Raw genomic sequence first — 21,924 nt, 5'->3', positions numbered from 1 at the left:
TCAGGACGGCGTCAAGGACCCAGCCAAGATGAGAGACCAGGATTAGGTGCACCAAAGGCAGATGTTCGACTGATCCAGGTTGAGGGTTTTGCCCACTGCATGCAACAGAAGGAAGGGATGGACTGTTGAGAGCACTGGCGTGATGGTGTTGGAGGTGCCCACATCTCGGGCAACAGGAAGGAAGCGAGGACGGCAGAGGAGGGAGAACAGTAACGAAATGGAAGGATCATAGTTCTGGGACCCGCACAGCGCAGACAGTGGGATTTGGGTGATAAAACGGCCTCAGGTTCCCCTGTTCTCAAGAGTTCCACCTCCAGACCTGACCTGTGATGAATAAGGCAAAATTGTGCTAAAAAGAGAGGGATAAGAAGAGAAAATTACCAGTAGTTATCCTGTCAGAGAAGAGGGGTGCTGAAGATAACTTTTTTTCTATAAACACTTCTGGGCTATTTGCCTTTTTTTTTTTTTTTTCCTTTTCTTTTTTGGCTGCACCAGGTGGCATGTGGGATCTCAGTTCCCCAACCAGGGATCAAACCTGCGTCCCTTGCATTGGAAGCATGGATTCTTAACCACTGGACTGCCAGGGAAGTCCTTGAATTTTTTTAACTTCTTAAAAAAAAATACAGACTTTTCACTGAACCCAGGAAAGAGCAGGCTTCTGTGAAAGCAGGGGGATGAGGGAGCAGTGGTCTGGAAGGGGAACCCAGGCTGTGTGGGTTTGCCTGGAACCAGGAGCTGTTGGCTCTGAGGGAGCAGCCAGTAAACAGTGGTCCCACCCTGCCATTGTTTACCAGGGAGGAAGTGGGAGCCACAGGACTCACTCAGCTTGGCAGCAGCGAAACAGCCAGAACTAACCCTTCCTGATCTCCCAGCTCAGTGCTCTGTTTTCCATGCTGCTTCCTGAGCACTGGAGGCTTCAGAATTTCCTGCCGTCCTGCCCAGGCCCATTGCAAGGGTGCCCGTGTGATTGCTGGTGAGCCAGATGTTTGCCAGACCCTGCTTCCCACACCTCAGTCCCTCCCAGTGCAGTGGGTGTGGGTGTGTGTAGAGGCAGCTTGCCTGTCCCCTGCCTATTTCCTGTTCTCTTCAGAGTAGCGACTTGGAGGTGGAAACTACAATGATGGCCTCTGTTTACATCCGTTTAAATGACCCAGTGTCCCTCCTGTTTTGCCAGCTCTCACATCACCACCTACTCCGGTCCTTCCTCCTCAGAGCTTGTTTAAGCAGCAGCCATGACTCTGTGTCTTTTTAGTCAACCCAGACCCATACGAGTCACTGAGAGCACTTAAGATAGGGCTTCTTCACAATGAGATGGGTGGCCGGGGGTGGAGAGATAGGCCCTTAAATGAAGGGTCTTGTTCTAGGGGAAAAGTCCTTTCATTTTTGTCAGATCCTCAAAGGAGTCTGTGACCTTTCCTTTCTTAAAAGACCAGGGATTTAGAGAATGAAGCGCAGGTGTGTTTTAGAAAAACCAAAATATGATAACAGCAATTGCATGTTCCCTTATCTTCTCAGTAAGAGTTCAGATAAGCCTGGTGTTTGTGCAGCCTCTCTCGTCATCAGGATGGGGACTGTGGCAGTTGTATTAGGGAGCTGAGATTTCTCTATTTGATAGACTGAAGTCCAGAAGGTTAAGATGATAGCTTAGGACTCTTGCCCTCTTTGGCATGCCTGCCCGGGTAGATGTGCAAATGAACTCTCCACACAGTGATACTGGGACTCTGTGATGTGTGGAGTCCAGTGGAGACAAGGAGACAAGGGATGAGGCGGTAGTTTAAGGAGAGATATTATAGTTCTCTTCATGCCTGCCTCTCAGTGAAGCCCTCCTTGGTCTTTGGGATTTGTAGAGATGGCCCTGCACACTTTGTGTCAAGCGCGCTCCCTGCCCTGACACTCTGGTTGTCTTTCTATGTTGTGGGCATGAGTCTTCAGGGTTTAGAATGGAGCTGTGAGTTGGCCTGTTCTAGAATAGCCTCAAATTCTCTTCTGCCTCCAGGGTATAAGCAGGTGTTAGTGTTGCGGCGACAGAGTATTTACCGGCAGGGGAAAGAATGTGTTTGCTCTTGCTAGTAGGAAAGGACCCCCAATTGGCTTGCTTCTTGGCCAGCCTGAAAGCCAAGATGCAGCCATGTGGTATGGTGAGCAGGAGATTAAGCAGGCTTCCTTTTGGTTCAAGGCTCCTGAGTTCCTTCTGCCTACAGATGGATAATGCTTGGGATTCCAGTGTGGTTCTGAATCCTCTCTCCCTGCACTGTGCCAGACCATCCTACCTCTGACTTTGTAGTTTCATAGGAAGTCATGGATGTCATGGTGGCAATGGGGACAGATATGGCTCCAGAAACAGAATAGAGGGAGTTCACTGAGGTTCATGCTTGGGGGCGGTACAATCGGTCCCACCCTGAAGGTCATGGACAAGAACCAGTGGGAGGATGGGAAGAGACTCCATTTGTGTTTGGTTTGGTGCTTTTTTTTTTTTTTTTGCTGTATAGACTGGGATCTGTTGAATTATATTAGATGGTATGTTGTCTCCAACTGGGTGGCTTTTCACTGTTGGGCAGAAGTCTGCCTTGGACAGAGAACCTGTTTGGGAAGAGGAAGGAAGGAAACAGGGTGGTCTGGTGGCTACGTACCTTTGCTGGAGCGCCAGCTAGGCCATCTGAGGCCTCCTCTGCACGGCAGACCCTCCTGTCACCTAGTTCACCTGCTCACATCGGCTCCTAACCTGTTACAAAGCTGACGCCTGCATCTGCAGCCCTCCAGAGCAGTGCTGCTTCAAGTGCCAGTCTGCAGTGAGATGAGAAGCATATTTACCGGAATGTAAAACTGTTCCCTTCACTAAGAAACCCTTGTTACAAGAAACTGTTAGCACTAAACTGTGTTTTCTCTGACATAACTGACTTATACTCTGGAGTCATATAAGCTTCCTATCTGGTGACCACTGGCACATCAGCTAATCTACAGACCACACTTTGACTAGCAATACTCCAGAGCCACCTTTAGTTCAGAAACACTTGTTGAGGTCTTTGAACCTCTGCAAGCCGGAAACAGAGAGCCCTGGTTGCAAAGAGCTGCTGGCAGGTCCATCATGCAAGGGCCAGGGTGCATGACTCGGGGGAGGGGAACACGACCCCAGAGAAGCAGTCAAACAGGTGACTAGGCGGCACCTGTGCCAAGGGCAGCTGTCCGCCCCCCTTCCCTCTTACCACAGACACAAACTGAAAGAACTAGAGTTGGGGTCCCTCCTGTAGGGCCTTGGTTTTGCCTGATGTTTCTGGCGGCAAGTCAGCCACACTGAGTGTATTACCCTGTCCTTGCAGAAAAACGGCATACATCAGAGAAGAATTCATTGGTGGTCCTTGTCGTCACTCCTGGATGTGACCAGTTTCCATCTTTGGGGTCTGTAGAGAACTGTAAGTACCACTTCGTTCCTTGTTCTAGAAGCCAGCACTTGTCTGGAGCTATAACTCCAGATGGCCTGGCCTCAGTTGCAGATGCTAGGCCTGGAGCCCTCCATGAGGGTGGGGGGCAGGGGTCACCAAGTGCCCAGAACCATCAAAGGAGAGTTGTTCCTGTGCACTCCAACCAGCGTCTGAAGGTTGGCCGTGAACGTCACACTGACTAGGCACTGAGTCCCGCAGGACACCTGCCTTCTGGACTGAATATAATCCCTCTGGCATTTTAGAAACTTATGCACTTTGTTGGTTTTTCTCTTAGAGACCCTACACTAGAGAGAGAAGGAGTTTTTGGCCATTTGAACTGAGATGAAGCCAAGTCATTCGTCCTGTGGCTGCCCTGAGCAGCGGCATTTGGGGACATCTCAGTGTGCAAAGTGAACATTCAGGTCTTGGCTTCTTCCTCACATTGCTGAGGAGGTAGCTGAAGTCTGGAGACAAGCGGAGAGGGGGGTGACTTCAAAGGCTCTGGGAACATTGTATCCTGGACTCACCCCTCCAAGCATCCCTTTCCCCTTCATCCTTTGAGCTAAAGCCGGGCAGGAATCCATGTTTCTGGTGGGGAAACTGATGCACAGGGTGGGGGGTGCTTTGCAGAGGATTCCACACCAGCCTGCCCATCCTCACACACCATTTTCCGGGGCCTCAGAGTCACTGGGTGACCACCCTCCCACTCTGGCCCCAGGCCTGAGTATCAGCCCTGCTCTCTCCGTGAATGCTTCCTCTTTGAAAGAAAAAATGTGTTTGTTTGTTGTTGTTGTTGTTGTTGTTTTTCCCATGGCATATGGGATTTAGTTTCCCAACCAGGGATTGAACCCATGCCCCCTGCTGTGGAAGCACAGTCTTAACCACTGGGCCACCAGGAAAGTTCCTTATTGTTGGTTTTTAATCCAAGGTTTTACAGAGAACATGTGATTCTCTGAAATCTGAGGGTAGAAATCCTTAACCTAATGGAATCATTTCTGTCGTTTCAGACACACTGACCATAAATGATGAGCAGTGTCTCCTCCTCTCTGAGACTGTCTGGGGCGCCCTGCGAGGTAACAGGATGGGGCTGATGCTGGGAGAGAGAAGGATGATGGGGGAAGGTGGGCACTGGTGGGGTGAGGGGCAGGACCGGGGGCCAGGCAAATGCCCCCAGCTTAGGAACTTGCTTTATGGAGACCAGCTGGAGTATTTCCTCAACTCCCTGCAGGGAGTGTTCTCCTCGCCGCTGTCTCCAGCACCTGGCAGGTGTCACAGCCTGTGCAGCGACAGCCACTCCCCTGGCAGGCGCTCTGGGAAGCAGAGGGAGCCCCTGCAGGCGGATGGCAGGCACCAGCAGGGGCAGGCGGCTGGGGAGAGGGGCCCACTCTGCCACGCACACGGTTTGTTCAGCTCTCACTACGGACCCAGGATTGGAAGGGCTCTTTAAAAAGGAAATCTAGATCAAAAGAAAGATAAATGTCAAAAAAGAGGTAAACTGATAAAATGAAGACTTCGCTAGCCAACGGGCTATAGGCCCCTGCCCTTCCTCTTGGTTCACTGAGAAGGTACTTGGTCCCTAGGCACAGACTTAGCCAAATACTTCCACCCCTTTTGGTAAGAGCTCTACCGGTGAATGAGGGGAGTTCTCACTGAACTCCAAACCTTGTTTTGGTTTGTCTTTATTCCCTAGCCCCTCCTCCCCTCCCCTGTGTTTTGGAGAAACAGCATGCTGACACCCCTTTCCGCCCTCTTGTACATTTTGTGTGGGTGTTAACAATTAGGTTAAAGTGGGAGAGTTCTGGGACCCCAAGTGCCAGGCGTCAAGGTCAGACTGGAGAGAAGCCCAGATGGTACACTGGAAGTTGGCCTCAAAGGAGGTGTTGAAAGACCACAGAGGTCTCACAGATTTGTAAATTCTGAAAATTGAGGATTCTGGGACTCTTTCACAGGGCTTCTGCTGGGTTTGTAGAAGTGAGTGCCCAGCTGTTGAGAACATCTAGTGCTCTAGACACAGCGCGCCTGCCGTTGGGCCTCACCAGAATCTAGGGGTCTGTGTCCAGTCTCCTGGGGCAGTTGCTACCTGCCAGATCTCAGCTCCCTATAGTTGGTTCTCTTCTCAGGGTTTGAAAAGGAAAAGTGGATGTTTCTTTGTCTTTTGGGTCCAGCTGTGGACCCACAAGTTTATGATCTCGTTGAGTTTATGAAACTCAAGTTTATGATCACATTCTCACAATTCAAAGTGAAGAGGCAGCAGGTTGGAGGCCCCCCTTTCTCAGCTCCCTTAGCTCCTGATGAGTATTATCCACCGAACTATTTATCCCCTGTGAGCTGGCTTGTCCTTTCATATGTCCTCATAGGCCCCAGCTGTTGAGAGCATTTAATGCTCTGCACTCAGCATGCCTGGCCTCTCTTCTTAATATCTTTGTGAATTCAAGACTTAGGGTTTATAGATAAGAGGCATGTGGGTGAGTGTATTGCTAGGAGGGGCACAAAACCCCCTTACACTGCCCGCTCCCAAAATAAAAGACAGTAAAAATCGATACTGGCTTCCTATTGTCCCCCTTTTCTAGCTGTTGAGAAGCATGCAGCCTACACTAGATTTCATTTCACTGTGTGCCCAAGCACTGTGCTCTGCCACATAGGAACCTTCCAGATGGTTCTAACCCTTTACCCACCTCCCTAAGTCTTTACATCCGCCTCTCTACTTCCCTGTAGGTCTGGAGACATTTAGCCAGCTTATTTGGAGATCTCCTGAGGGCACGGTGAGTGTGGGCCTTCCAAAAGGGCCCCTCTTAAACCTCTGGCATTTGCTCCCAATATTGAGAGTCCTGGAAATACCTTCTTTTGCCTAGAACAGAGTCCTGGTGGCTTGAGATGGTCCCAAAAAGAGTATTCGCAGAGATAATGGGTAGAAATTGGTTTGGTAGATTTTGCCAGTTGGGGTATAACTCAGTTCCCCTGAGTCATTATTGAGTAATAACCTTGAGACCACACTGCTTTGAAGAGAATATTGAGTTAGTGAGAATCTGGTGCACGTGAGCTGAGTGGTGTGTGGGACAGCTGCACTGGCTGGCAGGAGAAGGTTACTCTCTGGAGAGGTACATGCTTATGGTCATTCATTTGGAGGTGTGGGGTGTTTGTGGAGATAGTTACCCTGAAGAACTGTCAGCTGGTTGGGTTTTCAGGGATCTCAGAAGACTTTTCTCATCCCCCTCTACCCCACTGGTGAATTGCCTTAGACTCCTGACATGTTCAATGTTTGGTCCATACAGTTCTATGTCAACAAGACGGATATTGAGGACTTCCCGCGCTTCCCTCACCGGGGCTTGTTGCTGGATACATCTCGCCATTACCTGCCACTGTCTAGCATCCTGGACACTCTGGTATCCAGGCCTTAAGGCCTTCTTTGCCCTTAGGATTCTGGGGTGATGGGACAACAGATAGATCCGGTGCCATATTCTTAAAGAGTTACAGAGAGAATATATGTAACTTTATGAGCTCCTGGGAAAAATGTACAAGATGACCTGCTCCAAGATTCAAAAAAATACGAGTCATTTTAACGTACCACTGGCTACTGAGGACCAGTGTCCAGGCCATCTCCAGTGACAGAGGAGGTGGGTTGGGGAATTGGCTTCTCTGACCAAGGGCAGCTATCTTTAGTTAGTATAAAGTCTTGGGAAAGAGATGTTCAGGAGTCTTAGCTGGGGATGATCCTAACTGTCTAGAATTTGATGGGCAGTCTGAGCTGACAGTTACCCATCTGACTTACATGTCTAATTATCCCTTTGGTGTTCTGATGGAACCAGAGAAGTGGACATCTACCAGTCTTGGCATCTGAGATTTATGGCTTATGAGGCTATTAAATAAATTCACAACAGATCTCACAGTTTGGATAAACACTAGTCAGACAACCCAAACCACGCGGCAAGAGGAAATATTAGTTTCCACGGTCTTGTGGGACTTCCTGACCCCAAGGTACCCCAGAGCGGCAGCCCTTCTCCCGTCGTGACTGTAACTCATCCCCCACAGAGGAGACACTGCTTCTGTCAGCCATCTTCGGATGTGCAGGGTCTTCCCCTCCCCTCCATGCCAGGCACAACCTGATGGGAAGGTCTGATACAGAGAACCTGTGGACTCTTAGCAGGAAGCTGGGGCAGGCTGAGCCTGTGAAAGTGTGTGGCGCGGCCTGCCGCGCTTGGGGCCGAAGCTGGAGAGGTTGCGCTGGCTTCACAGTGCGTGCTCTGACCTACAGGATGTCATGGCATACAATAAATTCAACGTTTTCCACTGGCATCTGGTCGATGACTCTTCTTTCCCGTATGAGAGCTTCACTTTTCCAGACCTCACCAAAAAGGTATGTTTCGATTTTGCCCAAACCAAGTTGATGGCTTGAAGTCTGACTCTGCCTATGGCCCTGCTAGCAAAGGACATCAGCCCTCCTCCTAACCAGCCAGTTTAAGGGACACACTCATATATAGGAGAAGGGCACTGGCTTTGGAGTCAAGAGACCTGAATTCAAGTCTAAGCTGTACCATTAATTTCCTCTGTGACCTTCAGGAGAGAATCTTTCCTGGTCCTATTTTTTTATTAATATTTTGTTAGCTGGGTATAATAACTACCTTATTTGTCTCACTGGCATCATGGCACTGAGATAAGACAATGAACGGACAGCTTGTGGGAAATTATGATACAATTCCTTGAAGACAGCACCTGATATGAACAGGCTGTGGGTTGGTTTTCTTCCTTTTTTAAAAACAATTTTATGCATTTACTTTTGGCTGGGCTGGGTCTTCACTGCTGCGTGGGCTTTCTCTAGTTGTGGCGAGCAGAGGTAACTCCGTGGCTGTGGAGCGTGGGCTTCTCATTGCAGGGGCTTCTCTTACTGCAGAGCACAGGCTCCAGGCATGCAGGTCTCAGGAGTTGCAGCTCGCAGGCTCCAGAACACGGGTTCAGTAGCTGCGGCACCCAGGCCTAGTTGCTCGGGGGCATATGGGTTCTTCTTGGACAAGGGATCGAACCCGGGTCCCCTGTGTTGCAGGTGGATTCTTATCCACTCCAGCACCAGGGAAGCCCTGTGGGCAGATTTTCTGATATCCTGGGGGGCCTGAAGGCATTTTGAATATCCTCTCCTCTGCTAGCCTTCAGGAAATGGGATCCTCAATGTGTTTTGTGCCTTTCAGGGGTCCTACAACCCTGCTACCCACATCTACACAGCGCAGGATGTGAAGGAGGTGATTGAATATGCGAGGCTTCGGGGTATCCGGGTGCTGGCAGAATTTGACACTCCTGGCCACACTCTGTCCTGGGGGCCAGGTAAGAATCATGTCTGCAGTTGGAGGGAGTCCGCTGATTCCCTTCAGTGGGGAGTTAGGATGTTGACTCTTGGATGTAGCATGCCCCAGCCTTGGTCTCTGGAAGAATATTTTCCATCAACTTCTTCCACTGGGAATTTAGATAGGCAGAATTTACTTTGGGCGAAAGAGGACACTTCTTACTATTAAAACATGGGCAAATTCTTCTCAGATGTCCTTGCCTGATAATGCCCTTGTAGGTCATTGTGCCCAGAGTGGAAGAAAGATTTTGCCAGTCTGTCTAGATCAGGCTCTCTGCTTTTCTGCTGGCAGACTACGCGAGGAGAGCACGCTTTGGGAGCAAGGGTGACCCCAGTGGAAGAATGTGTCAAGGCAGCAGAAGTGTGTGACAGTTGTCTGGGTATGATTTGTGGACATACTTGTATTTCTTTGATTGTCACTAAACGCTCGTGTCTGTGATTGCCTGAGTGTTCCTGCCTGAGGGAATGTCTGTGAACATAATTGTCACCGTGTATGTGACTATACGTGGGGTTTGTGTATTTGTGACGCTAGTGTCAGATTCTCTCTTGCCTTAGGTGTCCCTGGATTACTAACTCCTTGCTACTCTGGGTCTCACCCCTCTGGCACCTTTGGGCCAGTGAATCCGGCTCTCAACAATACCTACGAGTTCATGAGCACATTCTTCTTGGAGATCAGTACTGTCTTCCCAGACTTTTATCTGCACCTGGGAGGAGATGAGGTGGATTTCACATGCTGGTATGAGTCCTGTGACCCCCCCATCCTGGCCTGATAGACAGCCCACTCAGAGGAGAGGTCAGCCTGAAGAAGCCCTGTCTTGGGTGCTCCTCAGCTATCCACCCAGATGGCTCAGGCCTCTCCTCTCTCCACCGACCGAGAGCCCCACCTGGTCTTGGCAAGTCCGCGATCTTGTCATAGTCTCGAGGTATTGACAGAAGAACCACCTCCAGGCACAGAATTGTCTTGGAAAAATCAGGGTAGAGAAAAATAGTCCCTGCTTTTGACAGTTTAAAATAGTCCGGTTGAAGAGGCAGGACACATGAATTTGAGGCTAATATATGACAGTGTCTGGTTAGTATTAAATTATAAGGTTCCAGCCCTCAGATTTACTTAGCTCAAAAGAGGCTGAGAGGCTTCTTGGAGAAGTGGGAACTAGAGCTGGGGAAAGGGTGGAGGAGAGAGAGAAAATAAAATGTAGACATTGTGTGGCAAGGGAGCTGCCATGGGTGACAGACAGCAATGCCTGTATACACTTGGAATAAAGAATGAACATTAAGGAAAAAGCAGGATATGCCCAGGGTGTGGGAGGTAAGAGACAGAAACCAGAATCCAGTGTGCCCGCGTCAAGACCTCAGAGCCTCATGTCACAGCCCAGAGAGACTGAGATGTGTTCTCTTAGGAAGTGAACTTGAAGCTCTTCAGGTCCTATATCAGTGGTCCCCCTTCACTTAGCTTTTTCAGCCATACTTCCCAAAGTTGTGGCCTCTTGAGATCCTCAGTTGATTGGTTTTTCAGATGAAAAAAAAAAAAAAAAAGTTGTGGGAGGCCAGGTGACAAATCCACAAGCTTTGGGCTTTGAGGATGTCAAAAGAAGTAACCTTCATTTTCTCTTGGGATTCAGGAAGTCCAACCCAGATATCCAGGCCTTTATGAAGAAGAAAGGCTTTGGCGATGACTTCAAGAAGCTGGAGTCCTTCTACATCCAGACGTGAGGATGCAGCGGGAGTGGGCAGTCACCCGCCTTCAGAGTCCTCCCTTTCCATAACAGGGCCAGGCCCTGCTGGACCACTTTCTGGGCCCCTGAAGGGGTCCTCTGTCCTGTCCTTTCTGGTTGGAGTGGTCGGTTCCCAACTGGTCAGACAGGAATGGGCCCCTAGCCAGGCTTTGCCCCCAGGGCACTGACACCAGTAGCTCAGAGCCTCTCGGAACTGAGCAAACACTCTCTGTACTCCCTAGGCTACTGGACATTGTCTCTGCCTATGGCAAGGGCTACGTGGTGTGGCAGGAGGTGTTTGATAATAAAGTAAAGGTGAGCCTGGAGCAGAGAAGAGGTGCTCCCCTCAGGGCCTCCATCTGCTCTCCCATCCTTTCCCTGCTTCTGCATGGATACAGAGCTCTGAGCCCCGAGTGTGGGTGTCAGAGCCTCCATTTGTCTTCCCTCACTGTGAACTGATGGAGTTACTTGTGCTGCTGGGTTACTTGGGATTCCTGAAACTGGCATGATGGGTTAGGTTTTCATTCCTGTGTCATAGACTAGGATCTTCCAGGCCTGGGGGCAGGGCTGTCTTTTCCTTCATCATTGACTAGTAAGATCCCAGCTTCCTGCCACATCAGGGGCTCTGCAGGAACCTCATCCCATCTTCAGACACATCTGGAGATGCTTGGACATGACAGCCCCTGATGAGTTTTCTAGGCCCCGCTGCTTGCCTCTGTTAGTTCCCTACTGGAGTTACTATCTCAGTGTAGACAGGACTGCAGAGGGGTTAGGGGAGGGGGCAGCACGGAGCTCTCCTAGGGCCTTTGGGGGCCTTGGCCTCTGCACTGGGCTAGAAGTTCAGTGGCTAGGGGTCACAGAGAAATGCTTTGCTGCTGGGGAGCAGAGGGGGCTCACACCCGCCTGGCCTGGGCTGCTTGCATGAGACTGTGTCCCGGGAACCTCTGTGCCATTTGACCTTTTGTGACAGGTTCGGCCAGACACAATCATCCAGGTATGGCGAGAAGAGATACCAGTAAAATATGTGAAGGAGATGGCACTGGTCACCAGCGCTGGCTTTCGGGCCCTGCTCTCTGCCCCCTGGTACCTGAACCATATAACTTATGGCCCTGACTGGAAGGAGATCTACCTGGTGGAGCCCCTGGCATTTGAAGGTAAACAGGGAGCTCTCCTTGCTGCCAGAGCAGCTGAGGGAGAGAAGGAGAGCCTGGGTTGGACGTTTCAGATCGGCAGATGAAATGGCCTGAGGAGAGGACCACGTTGGGAAGGTGGTTGAGGCCTGTCGTTGCTTGTTTTCCCTCAGGTAGCCCTGAGCAGAAGGCCCTGGTGATTGGCGGAGAGGCCTGTATGTGGGGAGAGTATGTGGACAGCACAAACCTGGTCCCCAGGCTCTGGTAAGGGCTTTCTGGGGATATGGAGGGCTGGGCTTGCGGGCATGGGTTCTCCGTCCCAGGCGTAGTCCCGTCCAGCCACCACCAGCCGAGCGCCGTCCTCTCGGGCCTGGGAGAGAAGGGGCCTCGCACTGCTGCTTCTGCTTGTATGGAACAGTCCTCTCCTGCCTGACTTCTGTGTTTGCTCCTTCAGCCCATTAGGTGTGTCCCATGGAGACTGTTGGGCTTCCCTGGTGGCTCAGTGGTAAAGAATCTGCCTGCGATGCAGGAAACCTTGGTTTGATCCCTAGGTTAGGAAGATCCCCTGGAGAAGGAAATGGCAACCCCCTCCAGTATTCTTGCCTGGGAAATCCCATGGACAGAGGGGCCTGAAAAGGTACAGTCCATGGGGTCACAAAAGAGTTAGACATGACTCGGACATGACAACTAAACAACATGGAGATTGTTGTCCCCACTTCACACATAGGGATAAGGAGGCCTGGAGAGCACGTTGAAAGAATTTTGTTTTGGGGATGGCTCAGGATCCAGCCCTGAGATGCACAGTCTCTGTACTAAGACTCCTCTCTGCTGTCTCCTCAGAGTGCTGCTACCCCTCAGCAAGCTTGGGGGGCTGTGTAGAGTTCACATTTTGAGAATAGCTGCCGCCGCCGCCATCAATAACTGTTCACGATGCCTTTCAGACGGACTCTGGTCCCTATGTCTTTGGGAGAGGAGGAGGGATCATGATCCCCATTTTACTGAAGATGAAGCGGGGCCCTGGCAGTCCTGGGGAGCCCTCTAGTGAGCTGTCACTCTGATTAAAGTGTCGGTCATATCCCTCGGCCCCGAGCTAGTCCGGGGTGCCTAAACAAGAGGCTATGGGTGTCCAGCACCCTTGCAGGGAACCCAGAGCCCAAACCAGGTGCCTCTCTCCTTTCCGCAGGCCTAGAGCAGGGGCTGTTGCCGAGAGGCTGTGGAGCAACAAGATGGTGTCCAACCTGGACTTTGCCTTTAAACGTCTGGCACACTTCCGCTGTGAGCTGCTGAGGTAAGCAGACCCTGGGCAGATCGGGGGCTGAGGATCCCTTCCTGACAGGAAAAGAACACTGATCATAGCTAACGTGCGGAAGCGTGTTGAGGGTGGCAAGCCCTGTCAGCCCTCTGCTGGCACTGCTTCATTCAGTCTTCGCCACAGCCCTATCAGGGGATAGAGTTTCTATGCCCATTGCAGAGGCAGGCAGCTGAGGCACAGAGCAGCTCAGTAACTTGCCCAGAGTTGCTCACAGCCAGCAATTGAACCGCCCTCACTGTCTGTGCTCTTATCCACGGCCGTGCGTTTATGGGTTCTCACGACACCCGTGCCCCAGTTGGGATGGGCCTGAGTACGAGGGTCAGTTCCCTGGTTCATTCATTGACTTGGTTTTGAGACCCTGGGGAAACAGCCTTGTAGAGAGCAGAGTCCCAGGCTGAGAGCCAGGCATGTGGGGTCTAAGCCTCTACTGTCTAATTTACTGGGTGACTTTGAGCGAGTTCCTTACCATCTCTGAGCAGATAACTTACTTGGATAATAAAGGAGGCATGTCTCGAGGTGCCCTAAAGAGACTGGTCAGGTCCTGGAACTGGTGAGGCTGAGATTTCATGCCCACACCCTGTGGGTGGGCTGGACAGTGCCTCCGTGCCCCCTGCCCCTGACATTTACAGTGTTTTAGAGCCATTAACGGGGGCTCAGTGGGCCAAGAGCACTGGGCACATTGTAGGTGTCCACCTTTTTTCTCAATCAGTAAGAGGGTGATTTGGGGCTGGGGCACAGAAGCAGGGAGGTATTCTTCAAGGTTCCGAGGTGTCCCTGTATCAGGATCACTGGGGCACCCGATCCACATGGCAATACACAGCCCCACCCCAGCAAGAATCTCTGGAAGTGAGACCCCAAGAAATTTTGGTGTCTAGTGACAGCGTGAAATCCACTGAAAGGGGGAAGGGGAGACTGTTGGTTGTGGTGGAGAAGATGTTGCTGGAGCCTAAAACTAACTGCCTTCGAGGACTCATGGTACCTGTTTCTTTATGTCCTCTTGCAGGCGTGGTGTCCAGGCCCAGCCCCTCAGCGTAGGCTACTGTGACATGGAGTTTGAACAAACCTGAGCAAGTAGCCCCCGGCACCAAGGAGGGTCCTGGCCCTAGGAGAGTGGAAGCGGGGCCAGGCTTCCACTGCACCCCGCCCGGGGGATGGAGCCCCTTGGCCACGTGCCCCTGTGCCTAGAGACAAGGGGCCTGGTGCTGGCAGTGGCGTCCAATAAAGAGTGATGTGGCATTTTTCTGTAACAAACATGGATTACCTGTGTGGAAACAAATGTGAGTGGCCCTAGGGAAGGGGAACTGCCAGCACTGGCCTTCTGCTCCTAAGGGTGATAGGCTCAGTGGGGCCCAGGCAGCCTGGGCTCAGTATCTGCCCCTGGAGGGATCTTACAAGTTGAGGGCTGGGAACGAAACTTGTATCCTCTGTGCTGTCCTACCCTGCCTGAGTTTTGATGCCTCTCCTAGCTCACCAGAGTCCAGACACACACCCCATCCTTAGACTCATCACCTGGACCCCTGAGGCTTCTGTGCATGGAACATGACAGCACAGGGGACCAAAGGAGTCCCGGGAAGCGGCAGGGGCCCCAGCCTCAACCTGGCCACAGAACAGCTCCTCCCCCTTGCACACTCACTGACTTCCCTCCCCTAGAGCTTTTCTTCTGCTTTAGGTTTCTTGTTACTTCCATTTCATGCAACCATTATTAAATACTGAACACAGACTATGATCTTGGCACTATGGTAGGTGGTTAAATTTGAAAGACTTAGTCCCCAGGGGCCGTGGTCCACTCCCCGAAATGCCAGCAACCTCCACCCCTCCTCCCACCCATTTTCAGTCCAGTAGCATCTTCTCAGAGAACTGCTGACACAGCTGAGACAATGTGAGGAAAGCCCCTGGAGGACCAAGAGGTGGGTATGTGGCTCTGGAAGAGTCTGCACCGGTGACCAGGCTGCCATAGGAAGAAATGGCTCATCATGGACCCAGCCTGCCCCCTAATGGCATCATGTTCAGAAGTGACAGTGCAGCCCAGAGTCCGGGCCCGCAGTGCACAGCAGCTGTTTCAGGTGTGGATTTCTGTGACCGTTTTTAAGTTATTTCCCCTGGTCCTGGGCTGGAAGGACAATGGAGAGGCACAAACATTTCTTTCAGAAAGTTTCCAATCTAGTGGATACAGGCAGTTGGGGAAGGCAGGGCTGAAAAGGCATCTTAGTAAAGTTTGGTCCTTCAATAGCATCCTGCAGTCCCTCGATCATGCGCCTTTGGGGAACTGACTGAATGTGCACCAGTCAGGCCTTCTTGGACTATTACTATAGGGACAGGCTGCGCACCTTCTACCTGAAGAATCCTCTAGGGGAAGCTGAGCTCAGGGCTCTGGCCTGGAGAGAAACAAGTTAAGGCTCCACTATGTGTGCCTACTAAAAGGAGCGCCCGTACTCTCTCTTACCTGGAGAAACATTTGGGGAGTTCCCAGGCAAGGACCCTGTAGAAATGCTGCTATGCTTCAAGTGCCCCTTCTTGATCATAATTGGAATATTGCTATTGTTTGGTATAATATTTAATAAAAAGATCAGACACTAAATTTTAGGTCTCAAGTCAATGAAGGAAGAGGCCATGAAAATAGCTGTACTAAAGCAGTAAGATTCTATGATTTCTTATTCCTCTTGTAACATTTTCTTTAATGTTGTCATGTTTTTTACAAATTAAAAAAAAATCAGTGTTGTGCTGATCCCCACCCTCCACCAATGTATCTCTGCCCCCCTCCCGCCACCGCCGCCGATCATGAGAGCATTTACCTGAAGGTCATCATCCCCAGCCTCCACCAGTGCATTCCTGGGCCCCCTGATCATGAGAGCATTTACGGGAAGGTCATCATCCCTACCCTCCCCCAGTGCATCTCTGGGCCTCCTGATCATGAGAGCATTTACCTGAAGGTCATCATCAGACCCTGAACTGCTGATAGGATAGAGGGAGTACCTGTGGAACTGCCCACTCAGTTCCAGTGCCCAGAGTCACTGCTACTGCTCCTCATCGCCCTTTACCTGTCCCACCCTGCTCAGGGCCAGGCTCCTCTGGCCTGCTTGTGTTCTCTCTACACCACCAGGGGGCGGGGAAATGCCTAGACTGATTTCCTGGCTCTAGTTATCTTTGGGTACAAAGAGGTGGCCCATGCTCTTCTCTGAGTCTTCTAAGGATGCAAAGCCTCCCCAGTGGGAATATAAGTGAAGGAGCGAATGGAGGCTGAGAGAACATTCAGCTCGGCCTCTCTTGGGCAGGAGTTGAGGCAGTGTGCCAGGTGTCCCTCACTTCTTAGAAAGCTGGTGTTTTGAGGTATACCTCAGTGGACTTCCCTGGTGGCTCAGACGGTAAAGCGTCTGTCTACAATGCGGGTAGACCTGGGTTCGATCCCTGGGTCCGGAAGATCTGCTGGAGAAGGAAATGGCAATCCACTCCAGTGCTATTGCCTGGAAAATCCCATGGACAGAGGCGCCTGATAGGTTACAGTCCATGAGGGCGCAACGAGTCAGACATGACTGAGCAACTTCACTTTCACTTTCAGTGGATTAGTGTAGGGATAGGATAGTAGAGGACTTGGGAGCCTGGTTGCTCCATAGCACTAGTGATGAGGGACACAGCAAGGGGTGAGGAAAGCTGAGAGATACTGGGGAAAGGTGAAAAAAGGATTATATGATATAGATTGAATTGAGTTTATATCACTGTAGATGAACATACCGAGTGGCAACATTGCTAGCTCTCTAAAGTTTAGATTTTTATAGTTTATGTCAATATCACATAAGATCAATCAGTACAGGCTGTGAAAATTGTATTTCATGTACTTTTTCTCCTACTAAGAAAGAAAAGAAGTAGGAATTGTCTTTGTCTTAAGATCATTCTGTTTTTCCTTTATAAATAAACGTTGAAAGTTTGAAAATCTGTGTCCTTTGTATCATGAATAAATATAGAATATAAATACATATTAACTAACTTCAGTGAAACATTTACGTATTGATTTTTTTCAACACTGTTCACACTTAACTATATATAAATCTTCACAATTTTAAAATCCTTTCTGAAGCAGCCCTGTGTGTGTATGTGTGTGTGTGTGTTTCATGCGTTTTTCAGTAAGATTTTTGAAAACGTCTATGAACCTTGATTATTTTCACAGTAATTACTGTATTCTAACCACATCCATGTTGGGTCTTCCCTACCACAGTAAGAACTTTTATTTAGTTATTTCAAATGTGTCAAACAGAAAGTTGTAGGGGATAACATAATAAACACAGTATAACCATACCACTCAGGTTTATCACATCTCAATAGTTGCATCTGCTTTAAATTTATGTTCTTTGTAAGAGATGAAACATCATATATGTCCCCCACTTCCCAGTTCCACTCTCCTGCTTCCCAAAATAACCACTTTCTAGATTTTATTTTAAATCTTATTTCCTCTGGAAATCTGATGCTTAGCTATGATTTTTCTTCATTGTTAATAAATTCTTTATGGCTCACTTCATAGCAAATTAGGAAGGGACATTTTGGAACCCACTCAGGAAAGGGGTTTGTGTGTGTGTCCACGCAGAAAAGGGGTGTGTATATGTGTGTGTGGACAGACCAGCTGGCAAGCAGACATGGAAACGGGCATCTGTGCTGTGCTGATGTGCTGCTGGGTTTAAGAGAACGTGTTAGGGAAATACAGATAATTATTTATTATAAACGAGAAGATACTTATTTAAGAAGAAAATATTCAGAGAAAACTATGCAGATGTTTACCTGGACTTAAAGGAGATCAGCCCTGGGATTTCTCTGGAAGGAATGATGCTAAAGCTGAAACTCCAGTACTTTGGCCACCTCATGAGAAGAGTTGACTCATTGGAAAAGACTCTGATGCTGGGAGGGATTGGGGGCAGGAGGAGAAGGGGACGACAGAGGATGAGATGGCTGGATGGCATCACGGACTCGATGGACGTGAGTCTGAGTGAACTGGAGTTGGTGATGGACAGGGAGGCCTGGCGTGCTGCGATTCATGGGGTCACAAAGAGTCAGACTCGACTGAGCGACTGAACTGAACTGAACATAAGTTAGAAATCTGAGTGAAAACATTTGTGGAAATCCATCCAGGGGAGCAAAAGTGCTTCTGTCATTTTTATGTGCTTGCTGTGTCAGGGGCTGGTATAAGCACTTGTTCAGATGTTAATCCTCATCCCAACCAGTGAGGGAGATCAATATTATCCTCACCTGACAGATAAGGAAACGGACATAGACAGGTTAAATGATTAGTTCATGGTTACCTAGCAAGGCTGAGTCAGGCTTTGTGCACAGGGCCTATGGATCCAGGCTCACCTAGTTCATCCTAGCCTATCCTGTATCAGACCACCAGTTGCAGCCTCACACTGTACCAGACATCTTCCTGCTCTTGAACTCCACACTCAGACACACACCTAAAGCTGGGTACTCAATTATGTCTGGGCTCGAATCCATGTCCTCCCACTTTTCAAACTCTTCCTTACAGATGGTTCCATTCTTTCAGCACACACACATGTACAATCTCCCTTATTTTTAAACAAATTAAAAACTCTCCATCCTGCTTTTTCTCAGTCAAGTTGCGTGCAACAACTACAAGAATATATCTCCATTTCTCCACTTCTCATTCAGTCCTCATGAAGGCTGCTCTCACTGAGGTGCACAATAACCTATAAGTTGCAAAGTCAACATATCTCAGTAATTAAAATATCACTTGCCCTTTCCTTGTATTTTGAGATTTTGATCACTCCTTTGAAATTCTTTCTTCTCTGACTTCTGTGACACCATTCTTCCCTGAGTTTTCTCCTGCGTCTTTCATGATTGTTTCTTAGCCTGCATCACTGATGACTCCAGCAAAATCCAATTCCACACCCAATTATTTTTAAGGTTTTCCTCTTCTATACTTTCTTCTCAGTGATTTCATTTACACTCAAACAGATCTTTAGCTATATATATATCTATATGTACAAAGCTCCAAACTCATCCACTTCATGTCTGAAGCTCACATGCCAAGCAGAACTCATCATCCTTCTTCATAGCTCCCTGCTCTACTATACCACTATCTGCTGCTCATTTCAGCCAAAATCTGGGAATCATCTTTAACTACCCACATCTATCATAATAGACTTCTAATCTGTCACTAAGTCACACCCATTCTGTACCAATAACTCTTAGAGCCACTAACTCCTCTCCATCTGCACTGCCACTATCTTTAATAAGCCCATCACATGTTCCCTGAACTTAGAATAGGATCCTGATAACACCGGCCTCAAGTGAAGCTCCAATACTCTGGCCACCTGATGCAAAGAGCCAATTCATTGGAAAAGACCCTGATGCTGGGAAAGATGGAAGGCAAAAGGAGAAGGGGGGCAGCAGAGGATGAGATGGTTAGATAGCATCATCAACTCAAAGGACAAATCTGAGCAAACTCTGGGAGACAGTGAAGGACAAGGAAGCCTGGTGTGCTGCAGTCCATGGGGTTGCAAAGAACCAGACATGCCTTAGCGACTGAGCAACATCACACTTGCCTCAAGTCATCTTTTTAAGCTGCAAATCAGATTTCCTGCTTCTGCCTTTTAAAGCTATTTAGTTACTATTTGGCTGCACTGGGTCTTGGTTGCAGCACACAGGATCTTCGGCCTTCATTGCAGCACGTGTGCTCTCCTAGCTGTGGCACGGGAACTCTTAGTTATAGCGCATGGGATCTAGCTCCCCAGCCAGGGATCAAACCCGGGCCTCCCGCATGGGGAGAGTGGAGTCCTAACCACTGGACAACCAGGGGAGTCCCTCAATTTCATGCGTTTAATTTTTCAAAACTGCCTCCTTGTCTAATTCACTTGGCAGGGTATATAAGTCTCCCACTTCAAGAGGATGCGTGTTGAGTGCTCCATCATCAAGTCCTGACATTCTACCTGTATTAGTCAAGACTCCTTTAGTTGCAGGGAAATAGCTCAAACTGGCTTAAGCAAAAATAAATGAACAAATTAAAAATGACACTGCTTCATGTAACTGCATGCCTCATGTCACAAGAGTCAACAATTATATAATCCTTGGAATAAATTTAATGAAAGACATATAGGAACTTTATAAAGTTGGAAAAAAATTTTCAAAGATATTCAGATCTCTTTTGAAAGAACACCCGGATATAAATATGTAACATGTTCATAAATGAGAAGACCCAATATTGTAAGGATTTTAAAATGATCTGCAGATTCAGTGTGATTCCAATCATAATACAAATTTTATTATTTAATGAATAACAGTTTGTCCAAAATAATAACTGCACTGTTAATGATTATGATACCTTATGAATAAGTGAAACAAATGAAAGCAATGTTGTGAAGGATGGGAGGCAGAGATTGGGAACACTCTATTATAAGGCTCTTGTACTACTCATGAAGCAGTACAGTGTTTGACAATAGACTTGGATAAATTGTAAATGTATTTTATAAATCTTAGGATAACTACTAAAGTGAAAAAAGAAGTATAACTGATATGGTAAGAAAGCAAAGCATTCAAAATGTTCAGTTAAAACCGTAAGAGGCAGAAAAAGACTAGAAGACAAAAATGGAAACAATGAACAAGGGCAACAAAATGGAAAAGGGTAACAAATATGTTAGATAATCATCCAATTTTATCAATAATCACTTTAAACGTGAATGACCTAAATAAAAAAAAAATTGAATGGCAACCCACTCCAGTGTTCTTGCCTGGAGAATCCCAGGGACAGCGGAGCCTGGTGGGCTGCCATCTATGGGGTCACACAGAGTCGGACACAACTGAAGCGACTTAGCAGCAGCAGCAGAATCAGGGTAGTTCTGTCTTGAACTCCTTTCCTGAAGGGAGCATGTGCATATTAGCTCATCTCAGTGAATTCTGTTACAATGCCCGGCTTGATAAAAATCTGTGTGCTTTAAAAGCCCATCCCCCACCCCCCACCCCCCCCCCCGGCCCCCCCCCACCGGCCCCAAGTAAAAAGCCCATCCCATCCGCTTTGTTCTTATAAAGTTCCACCAAAGGAAATCTGTATAACAGAGGACTTTGTATGAATTGGTTCACTGTGCCAGTTCACTTCATAAATTGTTTCTTTAAAGATATGATTTTCTTGTTATAGTTCTATGCACTTATTATCTGAGTAACTGTTTAAATATACTTAAATGTTTTCCAAAAAAAAGAAAAAAGAAATTGAAAGACAGATTGTCAGAATGGATTAAAAAACAAGGCTCGGGACTTCCCTAGTGGTCCAGTGGCTAAGACTCTGTGCTCCCAAACAGGGGGCCTGGGTTCAATCCCTGATCAGGGAACTAGATCCCACGAGCTGCAACTACTGGGGCAGCCAAATAAACAAAATAAATACAAAGCAAAACCCAATTACATATCTACAAGAAGCCCACCTTACATATAAAGACACAGATGGATTACAAGTAAAGAGATGGAGAAAGACATTTCATGTTACAGTAATCAAAAGAAAGCTGGAGTAACTGTATTTCAAACAAAGCCAACTTCAAAGCAAGAAAAATTGTCAGAGGAGAAAAACGGGGCCAGCCTTCAACAGTACCTGAACCGTGAACTTCCAGATGTTCAAGCTGGATTTAGAAGAGGCTAAGGAACCAGAGATAAAATTGCCAGCATCCGTTGGATCATAGAAAAAGCAAGAGAGTTCCAGAAAAACATCTACTTCTGCTTTCTTGACTATACCAAAGCCTTTGACTGTGTCATGTAGTCATGTATGGATGTGAGAGTTGGACTAGGAAGAAAGCTGCGAGCCGAAGAATTGATGCTTTTGAACTGTGGTGTTGGAGAAGACTCTTGAGAGTCCATTGGACTGCAAGGAGATCAAAGCAGTCAGTCCTAAAGAAAATCAGTCCTGAATATTCATTGGAAGGACTGATGCTGAAGCTGAAGATCCAATACTTTGGTCACTGATGTGAGGAACTGACTCATTGGAAAAGATCCTGATGCTGGGAAAGACAGAGGGCAGGAGGAGAAGGGGATAACAGAG

At 48.5% G+C, this 21,924-nt stretch overlaps 1 protein-coding gene across 2 annotated transcripts in view; it reads left to right on the top strand.

The window, feature by feature from the left end:
• HEXA (hexosaminidase subunit alpha) overlaps positions 1-16,703 on the top strand; it is a 34,013-nt gene extending 17,310 nt beyond the window's left edge. The window contains exons 2-15 of one of the 2 annotated variants that reach the window (XR_008199990.1): positions 3,318-3,410; positions 4,427-4,492; positions 6,135-6,181; positions 6,692-6,802; positions 7,672-7,773; positions 8,600-8,732; positions 9,307-9,487; positions 10,371-10,457; positions 10,706-10,778; positions 11,434-11,617; positions 11,767-11,857; positions 12,777-12,881; positions 13,909-14,182; positions 14,740-16,703. Coding sequence is in view for 1 of the 2 variants with exons in the window: in XM_052646660.1 (XP_052502620.1) it covers positions 3,318-3,410; positions 4,427-4,492; positions 6,135-6,181; positions 6,692-6,802; positions 7,672-7,773; positions 8,600-8,732; positions 9,307-9,487; positions 10,371-10,457; positions 10,706-10,778; positions 11,434-11,617; positions 11,767-11,857; positions 12,777-12,881; positions 13,909-13,972 (1,337 nt within the window). In the remaining variant the exon portion in view is untranslated. Of the gene's footprint in view, positions 1-3,317; positions 3,411-4,426; positions 4,493-6,134; positions 6,182-6,691; positions 6,803-7,671; positions 7,774-8,599; positions 8,733-9,306; positions 9,488-10,370; positions 10,458-10,705; positions 10,779-11,433; positions 11,618-11,766; positions 11,858-12,776; positions 12,882-13,908 lie in introns of both variants that reach the window. The other variant, XM_052646660.1, reaches the window with a different exon arrangement.
• The last annotated feature ends 5,221 nt before the right edge of the window (positions 16,704-21,924 follow it).

This window comes from Budorcas taxicolor, chromosome 10 (assembly GCF_023091745.1).
Source record: "Budorcas taxicolor isolate Tak-1 chromosome 10, Takin1.1, whole genome shotgun sequence".
Taxonomy (NCBI): domain Eukaryota; kingdom Metazoa; phylum Chordata; class Mammalia; order Artiodactyla; family Bovidae; genus Budorcas; species Budorcas taxicolor.
Note: the sequence above shows the minus strand (reverse complement) of the source record. Positions and strands in the feature narration are given on the sequence as shown.